Source organism: Lactuca virosa, chromosome 4 (assembly GCF_052849685.1).
Source record: "Lactuca virosa cultivar CGN04683 chromosome 4, Lactuca_virosa_CGN04683_v6, whole genome shotgun sequence".
Lineage (NCBI taxonomy): Eukaryota > Viridiplantae > Streptophyta > Magnoliopsida > Asterales > Asteraceae > Lactuca > Lactuca virosa.
In genome coordinates this window covers 66,848,743-66,873,050 of record NC_136429.1, presented here as the reverse complement: position 1 = coordinate 66,873,050, position 24,308 = coordinate 66,848,743, and the positions used below count along the sequence as shown (strand labels likewise).

General features: G+C 35.6%; 2 protein-coding genes and 1 long non-coding RNA gene across 3 annotated transcripts; 2 read left to right on the top strand and 1 right to left on the bottom strand.

The window, feature by feature from the left end:
* The first annotated feature begins 14,896 nt into the window (after window positions 1-14,896).
* On the top strand, window positions 14,897-17,141 carry LOC145105114 (uncharacterized). The gene is made up of 4 exons (XR_013707243.1): window positions 14,897-15,361; window positions 15,461-15,565; window positions 16,357-16,482; window positions 16,885-17,141. It is a non-coding gene; the product is annotated as an uncharacterized LOC145105114 (long non-coding RNA).
* Window positions 17,142-17,798: 657 nt separating this feature from the next.
* Window positions 17,799-19,326, bottom strand: LOC145105113 (putative mannitol dehydrogenase). Its single transcript, XM_079042247.1, has 2 exons — window positions 18,427-19,326; window positions 17,799-18,345 (listed from the first exon to the last, which is right to left on the bottom strand). Exons 1-2 carry the CDS (start codon window positions 19,067-19,069, stop codon window positions 18,143-18,145), a joined length of 846 nt encoding a protein of 281 aa, XP_078898373.1. The 5' UTR covers window positions 19,070-19,326; the 3' UTR covers window positions 17,799-18,142.
* A 2,726-nt stretch (window positions 19,327-22,052) lies between these two features.
* Window positions 22,053-24,062, top strand: LOC145105109 (putative mannitol dehydrogenase). Its single transcript, XM_079042244.1, has 4 exons — window positions 22,053-22,265; window positions 22,737-22,850; window positions 22,967-23,625; window positions 23,728-24,062. Exons 1-4 carry the CDS (start codon window positions 22,168-22,170, stop codon window positions 23,928-23,930), a joined length of 1,074 nt encoding a protein of 357 aa, XP_078898370.1. The 5' UTR covers window positions 22,053-22,167; the 3' UTR covers window positions 23,931-24,062.
* Window positions 24,063-24,308: the final 246 nt, after the last annotated feature.

Genomic DNA, 24,308 nt, shown 5'->3' with positions numbered 1-24,308 from the left:
CTCTAGTAACTATGAATCATATCTTGAAATTCTTTATAATCTAAGAAGGTTGAAAACACCTCGAAATATGTAGAGTAAAATGTTGTCTTACTTTAGCACATATAGAATTGGAGTTGTGATGTTTTCGTTAATCGAGAAACAAAAGATAAACTGAGACCTATTCTATGAAGTGTTTTTGAAAGACCCCTTTCATACTTAACATTATTACTCCAAACATGCTACATGTATATTCATAATATAATTTACAAAAGTGTGGATACAAACCAACTATTAAGATTTTTACAAAGTTTTATATATTACATAATTTCCCAAGAATTTATACACTAAGTACAAAAGTGACAATATTAACTATTCTACATCTTCTTACAGTATATTACTATTCAGGATGCTTATCACCTGCATAAGTTAAACATTAAGAGGGATAAGCGGGTGATGCTTAGTGAGTTCAATAACAGTTACAATATAACGTTATGCTATATATATATATATATATATATATATATATATAACGTTATGCTATATATATATATATATATATATATATATATATATATATATATATATATATCAATATGACAGAAACAAAGAGGGACAAAGAACAACAAAGGCAGATGAGTATCATATGATAGACTTTCCATATCAACCAATAATCTGATTCAAAGATTTACAATCAATGAAATACAACAATTTCAACATGATATACATCAATAAGACTTCAGTCCAAGTGGCATAGAAAGTAAACGATTTCTGATTTATCATTTTTGCTAGAATATACAGGCTTTTAGCCCTATCTAGCATTCTGCCAATACCAAAGTGATACGAGTCATTCTCTACATGGCCAAAGGCACAAAGCCAATACCAAAGTGATACAAGACATGCTCTACATGGCCAAAGGCTTCATGGTCATACCAAAGTGATGCTTAGTCATTCACTTCATGGTCAAAGGTATAGCTCCATTATCATAATAACACGGGAAAGCACATTGCACATATAACACATAACATACAATTGTCCCTATATTGAACTCACTGTGAAATAACCGAATGATAAAATGATAATTTGGGCAGCACTTCGTTCCAAAAATGACTTTCTTTGACGAAACCGGGGATTATAGTTGAAAACCGGGCTTTGTGCGGGCAGAGTTTCAACTTGAAAAGATTATTTTCTCGGGTCTTCGGTGCGTCGGGACTTGCTTCAGGTGTCGGGGATGTTTCCTAGGCTTCGGGGGTGTTAATGTAACTTGAGAGAGATAGGGGTGTAAAAGTGTGAAAATTGTAAACTAAATTCGGGCAGCCTCGCACCCTATTTATAGTGTCCGAAGCACCTAATTACGCTGGGTGTAATTTTAGAGTACGCGGGGCGTACTGCCTCGCAAGGCTCTTCGTTGTGCGTACGCCTTCGTACGCTGGGCGTACGAAGGGATCAGCTCGGACGCGTCAAGGCTACTACACGTGTCCATCATGCGAAGGAGTAGGGGGGTGACGGAATCCGGATCACTTACACGAGTACGCTAGGCGTACTCCTTCGGACCAGCCTCAAAGTTTGTGCCAAAAACTTCAAAAAATCGTAACTTTCGCATACGAACTCCGTTTTTGACGTTCTTTATACCCACGCGTAGGTGAAATTATGCTCTACAACGTTCGTTTAGACTCCGTCGGCTAATTTTGACTTTATTTTGAAAGTTATACTTTTAACAGGTCGGGACAGGAAAAGTCCGTTAAAAAATCATAACTTCTTCATCCGACGTCCGTTTTCGCCTGTCTTTTTACCGTTGTACTACTATTGACGAGATCTTCGATTCTCATTTAGGTAGTGTTGGATAAAAATCACTCGATCTTTATTTCGAGTTTTGGGCTGTGTACTGCTATGCCGAATCTTAGATAAATCATAACTTCCTCATACGAAGTTAGATTTGGACGTTCTTTTTATGAAAGTTTTCGGTTTAACGAATACTTCGACTTTCATTTAGATCATAAATGCTAAAAAGTAGTTTATTGAAAACTCACTTTTTACGCCATATAGTGTCGTGTCGGTTCTGTCGCGAAACTTTAACGAGTCATAACTTCTTCGTTATAACTCGGATTTCGATGAGGTTTTCGCCTAAATGTTTCTAACGAGATAATCTAAAATTTTCAATAACATCATTTTTAATTATTTCCAACTTTATATTTTCGTTAATTTCAATAGTTGATTTTTAATCGGAATCTCATAAGACTTCCAATATTTTCCGAATGATTCTAAACATAGTTTTACTTCAAGTCTAATAAAACTATCTTGTTAGAACTTAACACTCAAAATCATATAATATTCAATAGTATTCATTTTTAAGCTATCAAGCTTACAAAACACGATAATTATATATGGTTATAAACGTGTATGTTACAGTTTTTTTTCTTGGCGAGAAACCACACGAACTTTTGAATATTTGTTTTAGCTCGTCAAGGAATGTTTATTGAGAGAAGCTCATATGTCAAGAAGTCAGTGGGAGTCGTATTGATCTTGAGAGTTTCAAGAGTCAATCGACAATAAACCTTTTAGTTATCACTAGCACGCAACCTGAGGTTGATAACCTATCATGTTTGGTTGACACATTCTTATTTCTGTTCACTTATAGTTGAGTTGGCAAAGCTGATAAGTTCTATGATTTCATTTAACTGCAAAAGCAAAAGTGTGTTGGCCAGTGAAAGTACATTGATCAATATGGGTGACTTGCTAACAACATGAAAGCACTGGTAGGCCCTTGATCTACCAGAAGGCAAAAAAATTATAACAGAAAAGTTCAGTCCATGAAGGAAAGCTAAATTTGAATTTGGTTTTGTCCTAAACCTTGTCTTATGATTGTAGGTTGGAAATGATAGATTCACATGGATGGGAATGTATGCACCTTAAAATCTATCTGGAAAAAATTCGCTCTAATTCATGAGAATGATTATGAGGAAATACTTTCGCTAGTAGATTTTAAAGATCCGATAAAGATCAAAATGGATATTGGCTATGTTAATTGCATTCTCAAATTCACAATATGATTATGGCATCCCTCTTCATATTTCGAATTGTGAGGAATGGCAAGGAATTGTATGAACTTTCATGGCATATATCTACTAGTTCTGAAAGGGTTTAAACACACACATGTGCTATCCAATGAAGGTTTATAAGAATTCTAGTTAGAGACTTACTGAAGCATCTCGTAACGGAAATCTGTACATCATTAAGAAAGTCAAGAGTATTGATTTCTAGAAGTCCAGTTGATTTATGGGTACATGTCAAAGCTAGTGGGATCATAACTGTTATGCTAGTATTGCATGTTGATAATACTATTCATAGGGAACAAAGTTTTCAATTTGCAAATTCCAAAGTTTGAGAATTGTTTTGCTATAGTAGACTTAAAGGAGAGGGCACCCATATATACTTTGTTTCGATTCCACAGGTTTAGATTGTATAGTTTAAAAGAGCTTAATCATAGACATATATGAATATCATGTTTAAATGGTTCAACATAAGAAATTCGATATATGGAATATTATAGCAAGAGAAAGAACATATATCAAATTTTTATGTGAGACATAATGAATCGAGTCTCATATGCTTTGAATCATTCTGAAACATAATCACTATGACCTCTCTCCGCAAACTAAACTGAAAGGTATCCACTCGATCCTAAATTACCCAACTGATACCCTTGGTAGGCAGAATCCTTGACCATACCTTGCTGATGAAAAGATCTTTCATATAAACAAAGGCGGCTCCCAACGCGAGTCTCATCCATATACCAACCCGTAACATAACTCACATCCCAAAATCCAAAGATTTACACTACACTCTAACCAAAATCTTTTGATTATACAGAGACCTTCCACTAAACTAAGATATCAAATCCCCAATCGACCGTTGAGACTGACAGTCTTACACCTGGTCCCACCACCAGGCTCCTACTAAGAGTCTGGATGATACGGGCTACCCTAGCCTACACACCACATAGATACCAACCACTGACCACAAAGTCATCCCGCTCTAAACATGATCCAATACCTTGCTCCAGCCAATTCCTATCGGGTCTCACCCACTCTGTCACAACCCAACGGGCCTTGCCAGCGGGTCTTACCCAAATGAGTGATTCACAGGCTCAACATCGCCTCAGATCCAACGATCCTCGTACTCAACAAAGAGTAGTCCTCTGACAATATTGCCAGCCTCGACCCAGGCATGCGCTGATCCTTCCTCAGCCCAACAACCACTCCTACAATGGCCTACCTCATTCTGGTGAACGTTACCATCCCATCGCAGACTTACAACACTTCCCTGACATCTTATCATCCTTTTTTATGCTACGGCTACCCCGTAGTCTTACAATACTTCCACAACTGCTTATCAACCTTGTGCATGCTACGACTTCCCCGTAGTATTACAACACTTCCATACTACCATGGACCCAACCCATGGTATTACTCTCCATCTACCATACCAACCATAATCATTATGAGTCGAACCCACATCCGACTATACCCCGATCAGGTGTTTGAGTTATGCTTCGAACCCCAAAGCCTTTATTAGACAAGAAAAGGCAGAGAGGATCTAACATAAACCCTCCACCTGTATCTAATCACATCTCCTCTATGCGTCATGACTGATGCTTCACATATTCGGAAAAGATAACCTGAATTCTTATTTATTGAGCAAATCTCAGTCCACACCGCATTTAGAATTGGCTCTCCACTTGTCTGCAGTATAAAATTTCTCCTTGTTTCGCACCTAGAATTATTCCCAATAATCCAAACGGTTCTCCCCCACTTGGATTCAACTTCACTCTATCAAACCCATAACCGATGGACTCCTGAACCATGACACAACCTTACTATTCCACTCTTGTCATCCTCTGCTTCCAAGAACTAGGATTCCAATACCATACATGCTAGGATACCCACACCCCATACCGTATTAAACGCTTCTCTACCCAAAGCACTTCCCGTGATACAATTTCAAATCCTTAAGCCACTTCAGCTAGTGACAAAGAACTATAACTGTCGACCAGAACGGACGAATAACCAATTCAACTACCCACTTGCCAAAAAAAATCGATGTATTCAAAACATCTTTAACAAAGCCCATTTAAATCCTCTTGACAATCCTAGTAACTGAACAAATCCATGCGGTCAATTCATCATCCACACTCTGAAATGATGGTTCACTACTACCCTTTCCCTACTAGCAGTAGCAAGCAGTTCAAAGCATGTCAACAATCAGCTGACATCCATCCCGGGCGACACAAGCGCTTCTGAATTCTGACTTTGTTGTCTCAGATGGGGGTAGTCCGGTTTTCACGAGATCCTTTTCCTAAAAGCTTCTGATGCAAGGACCACATTCATAGTTCCGTAAACATGAACCTGGCCGCAACTCCCTTGAACTAGCATTCTGACCAAACCCTTATTCTTCTCAACCGTGAAAACATTTAAACCATCTCAAATTTCAGTTACTCAAATGAACTCATGTTGCAGTTCCTTCTGGCTCATTGTGTTGAATTTATCATGATAATCTTGCCTCAACTCTCTTGCACTCGAACCCTGGTCGATCCCATATATCCCACAACTATCTTAAATTCCAATAGTCAAACGAACTTGCACTACAACTTCCTCTGCCCCATTGCTAAACTAACACGTTGATCCGACTATTGATCTTCTAAGCATACCCCTAGTTTGCTTCCACCAGTGGCCCACAACAAAATGCCCGACGATCTAAATCCAGCTTAACAAGATGTGCCCTACTCATAACTCTCGGCATGCAAAATGGCATATGCCTACCCCTCGATAATAATAACCAGACGATCACAAGGAACTATGATTCTTAGGTGGGGACAAAACTAAACCGAACATAATGTCTCAACGCTCACTCACATAAGCAGAAGCAATTAAAATGCATGAAAGGATACATACCTGCGAGGTCTTGAAGTCTTGGCTCTCCCCTTTGAAAAAGTCACGGGTGATGGGCTTTGAGTCGCCCCAATCAACAACCGTAGGCAACTTGCCCTAAGTTGACCAGGCTGATAACAACTATGACATAATTCTACCTCTAGGGTGCATTCTTGGCGAAGGTGGCCCTTCCATCCACACCTGCCGCATTTGGACTTGCCGCACACATGCTCACGGGTTCCCTCACCCTTAGCATAAATATCGTGCCCCCTCAGGCCTCTAGCACTTGGCATGGCAACATTAAACTGTTTAGATGTTGCTAGCAAAATCGGGTCATGAGTCTACTTTCTCTTTCCCAATTATCTCTCCAAACCAAGCTCCTGATCCCGAGTCACCTCGACTATCCCATCAGTTGCCTGAACAGTCGAGATCGAATCCTCGAACTTCGTGACCAACCTATCAGTGACATGACCAATAATGTCGGGTAACTCCTTGTGTACAGTTCGCGAAATCTTAATGGCAATCCAATCACAAAATTGATCCCCTTGAAGGCATGAGGCATAACCTACCTTCAATCCCTCATGACAAGAACTAGCAATAGGATCCCCACCCCCGAAAAATCCTAGGGCTCCATAAGCCTTGAGCTCCCAATGAGCCCCCAACTTTCCTGCTGCTATCTTGGCCCAAAAGGCCTGAGACGATCATCCAAGAGGTCCATGATCCCGTCGTTGATGGTACCAAACATCACATGCTTCTGCTATAAAATACCGTGGGTAATCTCTAATGATATGAACTCCCGCATGCGTCCATCCATCGACTCAATACCAGTGCCTGAGCTTGAACCAGATTCTCCTCCACGAGTGCTCATCACCATTCTTAAAAGCAACCATACAATAATCAGAACATACCCAAAGAGTCCTCATCCCACAGGTTTCCTAGATTTTTCGTGACTCCCCTCGATTCAAGTATGGGTTCTGTGATTTTAGTAGTGCGGGCCCAATACTACCTTCCACACCTATCCATACTTTCCTCAAAATTTATCTCGAATCCTCTAAGTTACTTTCTTAAACTGGTACCACGTACCTGTTAAACAACACAATTAACCCACTAAAGCACTTTCTAGGCTCTCCTAGGTTCCCGATCTCACCCTGCCATCAGCTGCTGAAAAACTCCCAATAATTTCAGTTAACTACTTCATGAATACAATCACATGCAACAAAGCTTAGATATTCCTTCGAGTAAAAGACTCAACCCCGCAATGGTTAAATTCAAACGAGAGTTGCGCAATAGAGCCAAATCCTTCACTCTGAGATTATTTAACCCTTGTAGCATATAACTTAATGTATTCACTTAGTAGCTAACTCACATCACTAAAGGTTCCACAAAGCACAAAGCAAGCAGCATTCGTGCAGTAACACTCCAAGCCACGGAACAAACAAAGGACATCCCAAGTTCACTTACTACCACCCATGCTAGGAACTTCCACTCTCACTGTCGGTTGTCGTATGTATGCAAATTATACACAATACATGATCAAATAGACTGTCGAATAAAAGACTCTACCCTGGGACCACAACCAAATGAGGAACAGGAAATAAGGCTAAATGAGTCATTATAGGGCTATATAATCCTAATCGTATATAATTTTTAAAGCATACACTTAGCAATCACTTCTACCAATATAGATTCCAAATCTAGCATATCATCCAATTCTCCTAGGCTATGAGGCACCACATATCAAGAAAATCTATCATGTGATTCCTGAAGGTATCCTTAGCCTTATCCTAGCATGCAAACATTTATATCATATAACATATCAACATATATGGGTATTCTAGGAATCACTTACTTGAGCTAGGCAGATTGCACACATCGCACCCCTTTTTGCTTAGTAAAATTCTTTTAGAAATTCAATTTTGTTTTTCTTTTAAAAGATTATCATTTCTTCAGTTTGAGTTCTGACATGCCCGAAAGTGTGCCCGAATCCCTCAAACCAAGGCTCTGATACCATTTCTAACATCCCCCTCTAGAACGTATCACAATATTGTCCGTTTTAGGCTCCCGACACGAAAACTTCCCAGGGGGTCACCCATCCCTGAATTTCTCTCGCCCGGGCACGCTTAACTGTAAAGTTCTTATGGGATATGCTGCCTTCATGGCTTTAAAACGAGTTGTGATAGAGAGGGTATCCACACCCCCTCTTAAGAAACTGCTTCGTTCTCCTTCCAAGTCGATGTGGGATCAGGTGCAACCCACCTTCACCCCTCATTATAGAGATCGACGTCCCTATCGAACACATCGACCCGTGCCCCAGATCTGATACCAACTTTTAACGTCCCAAAAATTCATAATAATTTTTTTTAAAACAATAATCCATATAAACGAGTTGTTCCAAACCAATCAAGTGAATATATTATATACAAACATCAAAGTAAATATCATAAATGCGGAAAACTCTGGGAGATGTTGTGCAGTCACGGCGGGCCTTTCCTTTTGAACCGGAAGTACCTGAAACCATAACCATAAAACCTTAAGCACAAAGCTTAGTGAGTTCCTCAAAATACCACATACCATACATATCCTTGGGCCTGACCCTAGGGTATATTCCAACCCAAAAATCAAATATGGGCCCTGCCCTAGAGCCTCGCTCTGGGGTCTATTTCAACCCAATCAGTAAATATGATACTTGTAATGTTGAGGGTCAGATGTCGATCTTACAAACAAGTGTCATGGGCTACCCCCATGGTCTTTCCTTGTAATGTCGAGGGCCAAATCCCGGTTTTACATACAATGGCCATGGGACACCCCTATGGTCTTTCATGCAAGTATCACAAAAACAACTAGCATTCTACAATACAATTCCTAGTGTGCCGGTATTGGTGCCTTCGACCCACGGGTATAGTGAGGAGACTCACCTCACAGACAGATGAGAAACTGAAACAGCACGATGCTCCAGAAGCAACTCTATCAGTCACCTTTATAAATACAGTGACCAAAACTCAAAATACATATCAAAATACCCCTAGGTCAAACTTTGGTCAAAATCCAGGCCAAAATCAAAAGTCAAAAGTCAACCCAACTAGCCACCACATCGTGGCTTCCTTAGTGACCTCGTGGTCCTAAACCGCCAAAACAGACAGGTCTGGACCAAGTCACCACGTCGTGGTGACCTCAACCACGCCGTGGTGATGCGTCTGGACATCTTAACCTGCTAAGTCCTTTTTCCATCAACTACAAAACTCCAAGGATCAGACCTAGTCCTTCCCATGGTCTTGATGGGTAAAGTTTCCAACTTTAATACTCAAATCCTTCCATAAGCCAAACTTCCAAACCCAACCACTAATGGTGACTTAATGCATCAAGACTCTCATTAAGCACCAAATCCTTAGAGTTGCACCTCCAAAGTTCCAGAAAGATTTCATACTCCAAAGAGATCTTAAAAATCATGGATTTATAAACTTGCATGTCCAAAACATGCCTTTTCCATTTTAGGTCAAAAATAGGGTTTAATGACCAAAATCCCATGCATGACATCCAAACTTGATTATATCAGATCCAAGACACTAAATATTCTATTTGACATGGAGATTCATAAATTTGCAAACTTTATGAGATCTCATCACTTAAGTCCATCAAAATCATGGAAAAAAGGGACAAAATAAGAGATCTAGCAACATGACAAGAAAAAGGTTGAGTCTTGGGCACTCACCAAAACATATATACTAGAAAAGTTTGAGGCCCGTGCTAAGCACGGCCCGTGAAGGGTATTTTTGGTATTTCCTGGGAAACCATAAGATTACACTAACAACCATACTCTAACAAACACATCGTAATTTTCTTTCTTGAGTTTTTTTCCGTAAGGTTAAACGCAACAAATAGCAATGAACTTTCATTCATATTTTTCAAATGATTCTATCGATAAAAAAAATGTAAGAATAATACTATTATTGGTAAACAAATATGAGTGCATTGGTATTACAGTTGGCCAAAATATATTATGCTAGTAACCAAAAAAGTAAAAGAATAGTGTTATAAATAGATGTTTTTTAGGGTTGTAAACGAACTGAACGTTCGACGAACCGTTCGTGAACTGTTCGGCAGAAAGTTCGTTTATGTTCGTTTATTTAATAAATGAACGAACATGAACACAAATTCTCGTTCGTTTAGTTAAACGAACGAACATGAACAATGGTTTCGTTCGTTCATTTACGTTCGTGAACGTTCGTTTATGTTGTTCGTTTACGTTCGTTTATGTTTGTTCGTTTAAGTTTTTTTATGTTCATATATTTTAAATTGTTTTTTTATTACATTACTATATTATAGTTCGTTTATGTTCATATATGTTCAATTGTGTTTGTTTATCTTTGTTTGTTTATGTTCGTTTAGCATGTTTACGAACATAAACGAACGAACATGAACAATACAATTTGTTAAACGAGCGAACATGAACAAGAAAACTTCGTTCGTATTCGTTCGATTGTTCGGCTAACTTAAACGAACGAACATGAACAAGCCTTTGTTCGTGTTCATTCGGTTCGTTTACAGCCCTATGTATTTTCAATGTACAATGCATGAATAAGAAAAAGAAAATGAATCTACATTGTTATTACCGAAAGTCCATTGTTATTTACTTCTATGAATTTTTTGTATTATGGAAAATCTATCAAGGCCTATTCAGATAGGCCGATTTTAATTAATCTTTGATGTATTGTCCATTGTTCTAAAGAAGGTCTCATGATGGCATCCTGTTAATTTTAGAACGACCGAGTGTTAAAGCGAACAATATGAATCATAATGGATATTTATTATTAGTTAGATAGTCTATTGAAAGCTTTAAAAGCTATTTTGAAATGAAAATTTAAAACCTTCATTCCTTGTTTCATGGATCATGTGTGAATCATCTACACCAGCAATCTGAGCAACAAAGATGGAAGTCTAAGTTTGTTAACAAGAGCATCTTCTCTCGTCAAGAATCATGTGAAAAAAAACATGAAAACAATAAACAGGAAAATATGTTTTGTTCGATTTAGAATCTTACAAGCTATAATACCAAGTTTATTCATCACAAACTTTGGTATGCATTTTGTTACAAAATAGCGAATGCCAACCATTCTTTTTGTTGCACAACACAAATATGATATGTAAAAACCTTAAAGAGAAAATTTGGCATTAAAAAACTTGTAAAACACCTTAGAGTATATAAGAGAAATAAATTTAAATAATAACAATACGAGAAATAAGATACAAATTAAAAAAGATAATAATCTCTTTTTAATTAGTAAATGATAATTATATCTTAATCTTTTGGTTTACAATCAGATAACCAATTTCCTCTCATGTTTTTCTAATGAGTCAATATGCACTGACATGAATCATGGAGTTATACTATCCAGATTGATAGCACAAGGTCTAGCAGAATGTATTATTACGTGCATTCTGTTCATCTCTAGCCATGACTAACAGTCACAATTTGAAGAGGAAATGTCCTAAAAGCACGTAATAGCCCTGAAATCATAATATAGTGCCATTAGATAAAAACATACCAATGTTATGAATACCAATATTGCCTTGATTGCAACAAGTCTGACTTCTCTTGCAAGCCTTTCACACAAAGAACTTTTTAAAACCAATAAACCAAATGAATTAATTGATGTCTTAAAAACACGCACCAATTCTAATTAAGAACACTTTGATCAAATTAAAACTAAGATTGACAAAGAAAATCCAAACCTTATCATCTTCATTACTGAGGCATTGCAAGCAACACTGAATGGCATGATTATTGTTGAGATACATGTTGCCTTATCTTAAAGGTCTCTATAAGCTTTTGTACTACCAAGTTCTATTAAAACCAAACTTGTAGATGCGTTTAAGGTTAAAACAGAATATTAAAAACACGAGATTCTAATGTACCCATGAATATGTCATATCTCAAGACATCATGTCTCATATATTACAAATTTATAGATAAAAAAATGTATGAAGATATGAATATAATATTGGTAGATGCAATTACTATTACACGCAACATTAATGGTGAATTTGAACACAACATAGGTAAAATTAGTTTCTTTAACAATTAATGGTGCTAATAGATAACCTTAAGATTGCAGGGTAAACTACAATTGACTTGCGAAGGTAATGCAACCCCTTTGAAGAATCTTGGAAAAAGGAAGAATAAATGCTTGCGCTCACTCAGGTTGGAAAATTAGGGTTTTTTTGTCCACTATATGTTCATTTTTTGTTGTAGAAGAAGCAAGACGTGTGATTGGAGAAGATGGAAAATAGAAGGGTTTTTTTGTCGAATATATGTTCAGTTTTTCTTCATATATGGGCAATAATTGCTCCCGCTTTGGAGTATCTCCATTAAGACCCTGAAAAAAAAAAACACGTCAACGATGATATATGATGAGGAAGAGTGAAAAAGTATGGCGAACTGAATAGCAATTGAAACAGACTGATGTTGAATGGAGAGAATAGGGTATATATAGACCACATTGTCTCTTCAAGAAGTGTATGAGAGGTCGTACCGATTTGATGCATCGTTTTTTTTGGAACCGGGAAGCGCATACAAGCATCGTTCCAATTTCGCGTCGTCCTTGGAAGCGTGTAAAAGCGCCTGAAGGAGGCACCAGAAACACATCATTTTTGTGATGAATTGTTTCATGGAAACGATGGAGAAGGCTGGAAACCATGCGAAAGGGGAACATTAGGACACGTTGCGTTGGTTGAAAAGGAAAACATTAGAGCACGAAAGTGAATAACGACACAATTTATGAAAGAAAAGTTGTTTGTGTATACTTTTAACGTGCTGTGGTAAAAAGAAATGGGAAAAAGCAACAAAATGTTTAACCGTTTACTAAGAGCAAAAAAATAATGTTTAAAGCATATAATTTTTTACTTTTAAAAATAAGCAACATTGAAACTTGGTATACATGTCTTATATACCTCACACCTCAAGAAATGAAAGTAGCCTTAGTTGTTGTTCAGATTACCCGATGTGATGTTCTAGTGTTCTGGTTAGTTTGTCAGCAAAGTTTAAAACCATTTTGTAATCAAATCTAAATTATTTTTCATGGTCCCCTCATTTGTAGATTAGGCTCAATTAATGCTTTCTTACATATGATATACATGTGACTAAGATTGGAGTTAAAACACTTGTAAAAAAACTTTAAAATATACAATTAAACACATAATCTGAAATCTTCTTTTGGAGATTTGATGAATTAATACTTTAACTTCTTACCTGACACGTTGAATGTCCATCAAGTAAAGTATTTCCAAACCCTCAATTCATGTTTGTAGTTTATTCCTAACAATAAGAGGTTTGACAATTATGTCTTTATGGTAACCCTCTTTAATGATTGTAAGAAAAACATATCAGATGATTCCTGTTTCAGTGCTTGTGCCAAAAAAAACTCTTAAGCACCCTAAACAAACCCTGAAACAACTTCTGCTAACAAGTCATTCATGTTACTTTAACATTGTTTTACATAATAATTTTTTTTCACAAGATAAATAAACTTAAAATAGGACATAAATAAATAGTTAAATTAGGAATAGAGTGGAACATACTTGAGTTTTTTTTAAGGGAATAACATATATACATGATTCTTATCATAGATGTGTATGTGTAAATGTTTGCATAAAAAACATGTAAATATAAGATTGATCAACAGGGAATCCGACCCTACTGAAATGAAATTTCTAGTTCCATGTATCAATTTTCACAAATATCAAAATAACCTTGCTTTATTTAGTAGTGGGAATCATGTTGTTGGTTCTAATTATCACGTAGGCATTTTCATAAGCACTTGGCATGATATCATCGCACAAAGTTCTAAAACGTCCAAATTGAATTTTTGATAGGCTTAGAAGAAGAAAAACAAGTACCTTTTCACGTTCATCTTGAACTTCCAACGATGAATACAACCACCTCAATGTCGGTATGTGAAAATCAATCATTTATTTTCTTCTTGTCATTTAATCATTAAGGTTCTAAAGATGAAACTTCTCTTAGGCATTTTATCAAACACGTTATGAGCATAATTAAATTCTTCTTTTGCATGACATATTCAACATCTTCCTACTCTATATGTATACCCACATAAAGAACCAATCGTCCTTAAACTAACCTATGGTTCCAAATTCTGATTACATACGTCTATTAGACACAATCCGACAAAAACTTACTTACTAAAAATCAATCAATCCAAAAATAAGGAAAGAAGCTGGGATGTTTTAAAAATCGAAGTTTTAGACAAAAGTAGGGATATCTATGAATTATTACTTTTTTCAAAGGGATGGATGAATACCTGAGAATCAGGAAAAGTGTTTCGATTCAATTTTGGCACACTAATAGAAAATAAAATCGATCAATAAAAAGATTGAAGCAGGTGTAGTCACAAAACTACATGGAGAATCACGGCGAGGGGTCATCGCGGTGTATTGGGAAAGGCGGATACTGAAAACCAAGTGACCCGGAGAATAGTCTTGGGTGGAAGAAGGCGGTGGCGGTAACAGACATATCTCTCGGTCGATTGTTTGAGGAGGAATCTGGAGTTGCGCTTAGCGGGGAAGAGGAGTCGCTGAATCGTTGGGGCTATTTATGTGGAGGATGCGAAGTTAAAAACGCCTGTTGCTGAAGGTTACGTCGTTATGAAGATATGATACGTGGCGTGAAACAAACTCTGTAGATTTGATTTTGGCGTAAGGAGATAAAAAGGGTGTTTATATATATATATATATATATATATATATATATATATATATATATATATATATATATATATATATATATATATATATCATTATTATATATAAAAACCTTGTTTTTCTCATGCCTCCAAAATCAAATTTCCAACCTTCATTAAACGCCACGTCACCTATATTCTAACGACGCCATTGACGTCGATTCACACCGCCTAATTTTCTCCAGTGCACCGTATCCGCTTCCCCTTGTGACCTACCTTACCATACAACCGCTCCTCTTCGTGCAGAACTAAATTGGCGACGCCTTCCCTCTACTAGATATCTTCTCCAAGGTGCCCGATATGCCATCGCTTCCCCCATTGTCTTACTTCTTCACGAACTTCATGGAAGGTTCAGGGAAACGGCTGCTCAATCCGCCTCTTAACCTTTCTTCTAAACGAGGCCATGGAGAATAACGCCGATTCACATTTCCGCCATGGAGAATAACATCGAATCGCATTGCCTCATATTCCCCAATCTGATGTATCGATTGATCACCGACATGGATAATCGATCCCATTTTTGTTTCATGACATACCCTTTGTGATTTTAAATTCCTCATACAGGGGTTATAATATTAGGGTTTGCCACCAATTATAATACCGACGACGCCTCCTCTAAAAAAACCACAATTACACACAAAATTGGTGCAAGTTTTTTCATTCATCCACCGGCTATCTTCTTAACTCTTATATGCTTGAACGATGGTATTGCTATTGATTTCATTCTTATGTTTTTCATGTATGTTTATTGTTATGTTACGATCTTCATTAATTTCTTTATAATTGGGCTTTTATATAATCCAGGGGATTCATTGAATTTGTCTCCAGTTGTTCTGGATGGCAACAAACTCTTTTTCTCCAATTTCTTGATTTCTTGGTTGTTGATTTTTAATCATGGCAACGGAAAAGGTATTATTTATATACCTTTTGGAATACGATTGTTTTCAAGTTGTCATAGTTCTATTGGTGATTTGGGTTGGATGTGTTTTTGTTAGTTGAATGATAAGGATGCACTAGCTTCATTCAATAGATGATTTCAAGACAGCCCCGTCTTATTCTTATGTATTATCTTCCTGTTAAGTTTTACTTTTCATCCCAATTTTATTCAAATGTGCAAGAAATTAGGATTTCTGTAATATTTGCTTCTTTTCCTCCCCAACAAGGTTTGTATTATTGATTGTTGTTTTTATTTCATTTCTTTGAGTGTGTATTGAGATTAATTCAAAGGAAGAAAATTTGGTTTAGTTAGTTTTAATATAAATAAAATGTTTTCAAGCGCATAAAATTTAATTATTGTTTATTTTGAGTGGATTGTTTTGAAATTTGATAAACCTTCTTCATGTATCAAAAATATACAAAACAAGTGGTAAAATGGAGTCAATTTCTTATCTCCATCCTTTATGGCAGGTATATAACTATCTATTTTTTATATCATTTTCTTTGGGTTTACAAGAATCATAGCTATGCACAAAATTGAAAAATGCCATTCATTTAGGTGGAATTGTTAATATTGCTAACACATTATATGATTTGTTCGTTGAACATCTTATTTTTGTTTTGATCCAGTTTTCTGAATGTGTTTCTCTCACACTGATTAGTTTTCTAATGAAATGAAAATGATTTTCACAAGCTTTATAAGAATCCCCTCTTGACACCTATAAAAAACTTTTTCATGTTGCTTATGTTTGTTGTTTTGTAAGAGGAGTCTTCAAATTGGAGTTATTTTCGTCTGAAGGGCATAGTGATGCTTATCATGGCATCAGATTGTGCATGTGAAGAATTGTCATCGAGGATGGAGAAACCATGTTATTGGTTGTTCATGACAGGTTTGCTGCTAAATATCACTATTATATAGATGATAGCCATTAAGAAAGATAGATAATGCAACATTGTGTCATTGTCACTACAAAGAGGAAGATAATTTTCTAGAAAATATTTCAAATATGTTAGTTTAAGGCACCCAAACATAGTTCTACTACAAGGATACTCTGTAGAGTGTGGGAAATATTTTTGGATCCCTATGAAAGAGAAAAAGGTATAATGGTCATTTTTTAATTTTAACAACTACACTTTGAAAAGACTAACAAGGTTCAAGAATTGTATCACATGCACCGAAAAAATAATTACTTATATTTGTACAAATTCAAAAAAATGACGTAAGTTACATGGCGTTACTCTTTCTTGCATTTAGCCCTATTATTTTTGTTGATATTGTGAACTGCTTTCAGCTGACTTCACGGGTTGGAAAGCAGATAAAGTTGTTAGGGAAATGCTGGCATTTCCTTACTGTAGATCTCAGATGCTTCGTTGAAGCATTCTACCAATAGAACAAATACAAGAAATACACCATCAATCTCTGAGGGAAAACTGGAGAAATGGTTGTTGTATGAGTTCACTGATTTTTATCTATTGGATATCTTTAAAATTAGTTACAACGGTGATTAAAATGCACGATAACCCCACATTTCAATTGTTACCTCAATGTAACCCCAAACAAAAAGTTTTTCTTTTTAATTATTCTTTGTAAAGAAGCATCAATAATGTGAAGATGTATGGGCAATTGCAAAGCAACTGAAGGTGAAATTGCAAGAAAGAACCATGACAAAACTTCTTGCATTTTTTGTTAGGTTCTAATGATCTTTATACAGTCGTTGTGAATAATATATAAAGCTATTTGTATTTGAATCTTTATATATGTCCATTTACAATTTAGAATGAGATTTTGTTAGGCCTACATGGTTTATTTCTTTACACTTCAGCTCGTAGATGTTAGTAGAATATATAAATTGCAGGAAATGGCAACAGACTTTATTATTTTTACCAATATCGACTATGTACTTTCATTTTTATAAGAAATGACAATGAATTTCATTTTCCTCGCCCATACAAGCATTGTAATATTACTTCATTTTTAGTATTAACAGAGTATATATTAGACAACATCAAACAAAATCCCCAACTTAACTATATGTTGCACACATGAAATACCTAACTTACACTATATGTCACACGAGAGAAACACTACCTGGTATAACCCAAATTCATATTACAACTTTGTAGTTTCATCTTTTTTTTTTTTTTTTTTTGAACATTCTATTTGGAAAAATCCTTCTGACTATGACATTCTACCCTAATGTTAAAAAATAATCAAATTGCTCTTAGTGGGTCGTGCTTAGCACGGGCCTCAAAACTTACCTAGTATATATATATAAAAAAAAACCCAACTTTTTAGCAAATTTCGGAAATGACCACCCTCACATTTTCGAACAACATTGCGTGCTTTGAACGTTTTTTTTTTTTTTTTTGACGAAAATCGGAAAATGTGTTTTGAAATTTCAAAGTTTTCCCTGTTTTTTTTTCTTTGACGAAAATCGGAAATTCGATCGGTTAGAAATGGGTCTGGTATTTGAAATAATAAATAAAGTGGATAATACGTTGACTCCGAAGATCGTTCTTCTGTACAACGGGGAGCGAATCACTATGAGATTATGCGGTTTTTAATGTGTTACCAATGTCAATAACAAAGCGATAACGAACGTCAGCTTTTGCAAGACGCTCCATTGCAGTGTTGATATATTCAATGGGAATGAGTTCAATCGCTGCCGTTATATTATGTTTTGCTGCAAATTCAATCATCTCTTGTGTCTCCTTTATCCCCCCTATGAAACTACCTCCCACCATCTTCCTACCTGCCATCATCAAACCTTGTTATTTCTTTATAATTCAAACAATTTAATCGCCACATTAATTTGTTGTTATAATGTTCATACCAAAAAGCAATGGGAAAGCAGGTAGCTCATATGGCTTAGTTGGGGCACCAACCAAAACCAATTTCCCATTAGCCTTTAGGAGACTAATCAAAGGCACAAGAGGATGATCAGCGGAAACAGTGTCAATTATTCCATCCATAGAACCCACACCACTCTGCATCTGGGCTTGATCACGGCTTACTAAGAAAGAATCAGCACCAAAAGTATTAATGGCTTCTTCTTTTTTCTTGGGACTGGTGCTGATCACAGTAACTTTAACACCAAGAGCTTTAAGAAACTTAACAGCTACATGACCCAACCCACCAAGCCCAACCACACCAACATGCATCCCAGGCTTATCGAGCCCATAGTATCGGATTGGGCTGTAAACAGTGATTCCAGCACACAGAAGAGGTGCACCACCATCAAGTGGGTAGTCTTTGGGCCATGAGATGATGAAGTGTTCGTTGGCTACCATGTGGTCAGAGTAACCACCGTAGGTTACCACAGAAGAATCATTATATGTGTGTACCATTTTTGAGCAGTATTGTTCTTGATTAGCACCACATTGATTGCATGAATGGCAACACCCGACGATACAACCCACCCCGACATGGTCTCCTACTTTTACTTTTTTGACCTTGCTGCCCACCTCAGTCACCATACCCACAATCTTGTAACGGTTAACATATTAAATTTTGTAAAAAAACTTAATGACTGCAAATCTATTAATAACGATTACTAATTTTTATAATTTGTATGTTATTTTACTTTGCGAACCTTGGTTTCCACGGGTTATAACCTAGTTATATAATATAATTTTCATTTAAAGATTTTTTTTTTGGAAACGATCATATCTTCTCTCTTAATAAAACAATCCTTTGATGACGTGTCACTCCCACATTTCATTTTCCATTCATTGTTAATTTACTTTGATACCCTTCCTTCATTTTAATTCCTCGAATGTAATCAAAATCGCCTAACTCTCGGTACACCCATCTTCAAATCCACGTTATTGCCTCCTCCATCATCGCATCGATCTCTCGATATTTACCATGTATCTCCATATATGTAGGGTTTTTATTATCCCAAAGGTGTTAAAGTGATGAAGTATGATGTCGAACAATTTTCTGTTTTCTTGAATTATTGTTTCTTTATTAGTGTTAATCTGCTTCATTTTGATTCTGACATTTCGAGTTAGTATTGTGAGGTGTTAATAATTTTAGACACGTTAATTTGGACCGTCATTCATGTTATGTTTTTCAAAGTAGTTTGTTAGGGTTTGTTTTCAATTCAATCTGGAAAAACCGGAAGAGGTGTTCCTTACATTTTATTGTTCTGCAATAATGCAATTTTATATGAATACATGTATGATTAAATTTGATTGTTGATGTTTATGTGGATTTTGAACTCTATAGGTCGGTTGAGCATGAGATGGAGACTATGGTCAAAGTACTCCAACAGGACCTTTAGGAATTATAGAGCACATGTTTTCTGCTGAGAAGATTGCAAAGCCATTTCTATTGTTAAGAAAGTTGTAGAGAATTGGAAGAGGAATGCAATCATAGAACGAAATAAAGACCATTTTGAAAGATCATCTTGATTAATGACATATCATTTGTTCATACTTTCTTTGAAATATTTTGATGCAATGAATAATAATGAAGAATAGTAAACTCTCACCATCTTTTTTCATTGTGGTTGTAGATGATTCTTGCTAGCAATTATCAGTTGTATCATACATGTATTTATTTTCTTTTTAATTCTTTTTAGTCTTTGTGTCAATATACTTGATTAACTTTGTTGCTTGTGGCAATCTTTTGAAATTGTCAATACGTATTATTGTGCTTTATAAATCAACTATTTTATTATTATAACTTAGATTACAGATAACTTCCATCTTTTTATTTTTCATCTTTTTTTTTCTTCCATCTCAATGCTAGGCGAGGCAAGTTGGTTCAACTTGGAGTGTGCCAATTTATTATATACCATTTTCTTTAAGCTCATCAGTACGGCCAAACATCTAACTATGGTATAACTTACTTGTTGATGCCAAATGGATTGAATCTAATTTTGTTAAAATTTCAGGTTGCATATTATACTACATTTCATCATTCAAGGGATGGGTTGAAGGAATCAAAATTTAATTCATTTCCTTTTCTTTTACAAGACCAAAATACCACCCTTTCATTTTTCATATTTGATGCATTTTATTGGGACTATGTTTTTGTTTATAGCTAGAATGGTGTTGTTGCAGGCACGAGTTGTAACTAACTAAATGAATAAGTTGGATATATGTTGCTCTATTACATGAAGCTTTCCTTAAGGAAACTCCATCGACAATTGACAGTTGCATTACGATCACAAGAGCCGACAAAGAAGCTAAAACTACTCTATGTAAGAATTATAAGCAAAACAAGAAGACATCGATTTATCAAAATCAAGATATAAGAAATTTTTTGTACTTGTAGTTGAATTATTTGATGTCATGGGTTGATTTTCGTTACATTTGTGTCAAACTACTTTTTTGTGATGAAATTCATCGCATGAAAGCAAGGATTATGATATTTTTGTTCAATTAGGACTCTATAGAGTCCTATACTAGAATATATGAGTAATTGTTAAGTCGTCCTTTAATCGCTATACAAATTTATAATGTTATTGCGAAAACACAAATACTTTTTTTAGCAAATAATGATATTTAAATATTATTTAATTTATGAAAAAGAAACAAAAATAATGGGAAAAATATGGTTGATTAAATATATAAAGATATTACAAGAAAAACATTTTAGTTAAACTGGGCATGTATTGATCTTTTATTAAATAAATTATTTTATAAATCATAGTTATATTAAATGTATTCACATACATAATACATAACGTATATCAGATATTCAAATAAATATATATTAATGTTAAACAATCAATACAAAAGTTAAAAAAAAAATTATTCTTATTAACTTAATAAAATTTGAAAAATATTTTACCCGTGGTTCCCACGGGTTGTAACTTAGTTATTTTCATAAAAACTTCTAAAAATTTGAAATGATCATATGCGGTCATTAACCTTTAGCAATTAATATCAATTGCAAAGATTCTAGAAATTAAATTTTAACCATTATGTGACTTCCAATTTTAAATGTTAAGGATCCTATTTTGCTTACGGGTAAATCTTTATAATAAATTACAGTGAAAAACTAACTGAAATTATAATATTTTCAAATAACTTAGATATTTAATTATTTTGTAGAGATGTGACAAACCCTTTTGATCACTATCAAATTTAATGTAAAATTACATTGAAATCGAATATTCATTTTGGAAGCATATATTATGTCTTTATTGTTTTTGTAAAAATGATTTTTAGAAATTATTTAATTAATTATTATATAATTTCTAAAAATAAGTATTATAAAAACAATAAAGACATAATATATACTTCCAAAAATGAATATTCGATTTTAATGTAAAGACATAAAATATAATTTCTCACGAATAACACAACTGACCCCTATCGGGGTTTCCGTATCAGAGTTCGTCATCTGTGACGTTAGCAACTAAATCCGTATGACTCCCTGTACATCATCTGTTACGTTAGCATTACTTTTTCACTATAACTCAATGGACACTGCTCCACCATATATTCCCAATAGCGCAACGCATCATTTCTCTATCAAATTAAACACACATACACATTTGCATTCACTTTTTTCTATCACACATTTCATCGGAAAACACACACAGTCACAGTAATCGCCGATGGGGAGTTCACCTGAGACGGAGCATGCTGTTAAGGCCTTGGGCTACGCCGCCAGAGACACTTCTGGCGTACTCTCCCCCATTAACTTCTCCCGGAGGTATAATTTGTTTATTATTTCCTTTCACGTAGATTGTTATGGTTTAATTTTTTGTTTTAACACTTTAGAAAGTATATACAATACACAGATCTGATATATTATTTTGGAACTTCAATACTAAATTAGTGAATGATTAGTAAAATTCTTTTTGTCGAGTTCCAAGTTGATCGGAATATCTTTTTGTTTTATAGTGAATATTCATATTACTTTCTTGACTTTTCGAGTAATTACGACGTTTTTGTTAATATGATTATTATTTTACTTTGGACGCTTAAAAGTCTGAAGTACCTTTTTTTTTTCTTTTTCTGTAAACTGTTTGATTATGACGCTAAATCATCGATAATTACATCTAAGCTCAAGTAATATCTGATACCAATAGCTATATACCATTAATCAACGAGTTTCTTCGTATAATAAGCATTCATAGTTTTTGCTGACTCATGTCCAATCTGTGATGAATGATGATTATAGGGAAACAGGGGATGAAGACGTGAGGTTCAAAGTGTTGTACTGTGGAGTCTGTCACTCTGATCTTCACTCTGTCAGGAATGAATGGCACAACGCCAAGTATCCCATGATCCCTGGGTAGTTAACTAATTACTAATTAATCACTCCTCCATTTTCATATGCTACTGATTAGGGTTATCTTTTGATACTTACTTTTTGTAACAAATTGCTACTGTTTTTGTCGATCGTTGCAGACATGAGATTGTGGGTGTGGTGACTGAAGTGGGCAGCAAGGTCAAAAAAGTCAAAGTAGGAGACAAAGTGGGGGTGGGTTGTATGGTTGGGTGTTGCCATTCATGCGATCAATGTGGTGCAGATCAAGAGCAATACTGCCCAAAAATGGTACAAACCTACAATGACTCTTCTATGGTAACCTACGGTGGTTACTCTGACCACATGGTAGCCAACGAACACTTCATCGTCACATGGCCCAAAGACTACCCACTTGATGGTGGTGCACCTCTTCTGTGTGCTGGAATCACTGTTTACAGCCCAATCCGATACTATGGGCTCGATAAGCCTGGAATGCATGTTGGTGTGGTTGGGCTTGGTGGGTTGGGTCATGTAGCTGTTAAGTTTCTTAAAGCTCTTGGTGTTAAGGTTACTGTGATCAGCACCAGTCCCAAGAAAAAAGAAGAAGCTATTAATACTTTTGGTGCTGATTCTTTCCTGGTGAGTCGTGATCAAGCCCAGATGCAGGGTGGTGTGGGTTCTATGGATGGAATTATTGACACTGTTTCTGCTGATCATCCTCTTGTGCCTTTGATTGCTCTGTTAAAGCCTAATGGTAAACTGGTTTTGGTTGGTGGTCCAACCAAGCCGTATGAGCTACCTGCTTTTCCTTTGCTTTTTGGTATGAATCTTTTATTTATTTTTCCTGAATTCATTAAAATGTGGTTGAGTATATTTTGTATGAATAAGAAATATTAATGAGATTTGATGATGCATGTGACAGGTAGGAAGATGGTGGGAGGAAGTTTGATAGGAGGGATAAAGGAGACACAAGAGATGATTGAATTTGCAGCAAAACATAATATAACGGCAGCGATTGAACTCATTCCCATTGAATATATCAACACTGCAATGGAGCGTCTTGCAAAAGCTGATGTCCGTTATCGCTTTGTTATTGATATTGGCAACACATTAAAAGCAGCATAATAATTGTAGTGATTGTGGTTTGAGTTTTGAGTTTGAGACTTTCGGTCAGTGGTATATTATGACCATTTTCTATTTTCTTGTTATGGAGAAATTATTAATATCAGTAAAATATTATAAATTATAAATTATAAATTTGTGTGATATGTAACAACTAACCCCCAGGTTGTCTCCGGTGACGACTTTTTGCTTCTTCCAACATTAACGATATCCTGTTGATTTAGAAGCCATATGTTGTAGTATTAGACAACATTAAGTCTCTTGTACATCTTCTATTTTGTGTGTATGTAATTGTATGTTTTCTAATTCTTTGAGGATGTATCTTGTAAATTTTTTTTGTATAAATCTGTTGTCTCTCCACCTTATTTGGTGTGACGAGTT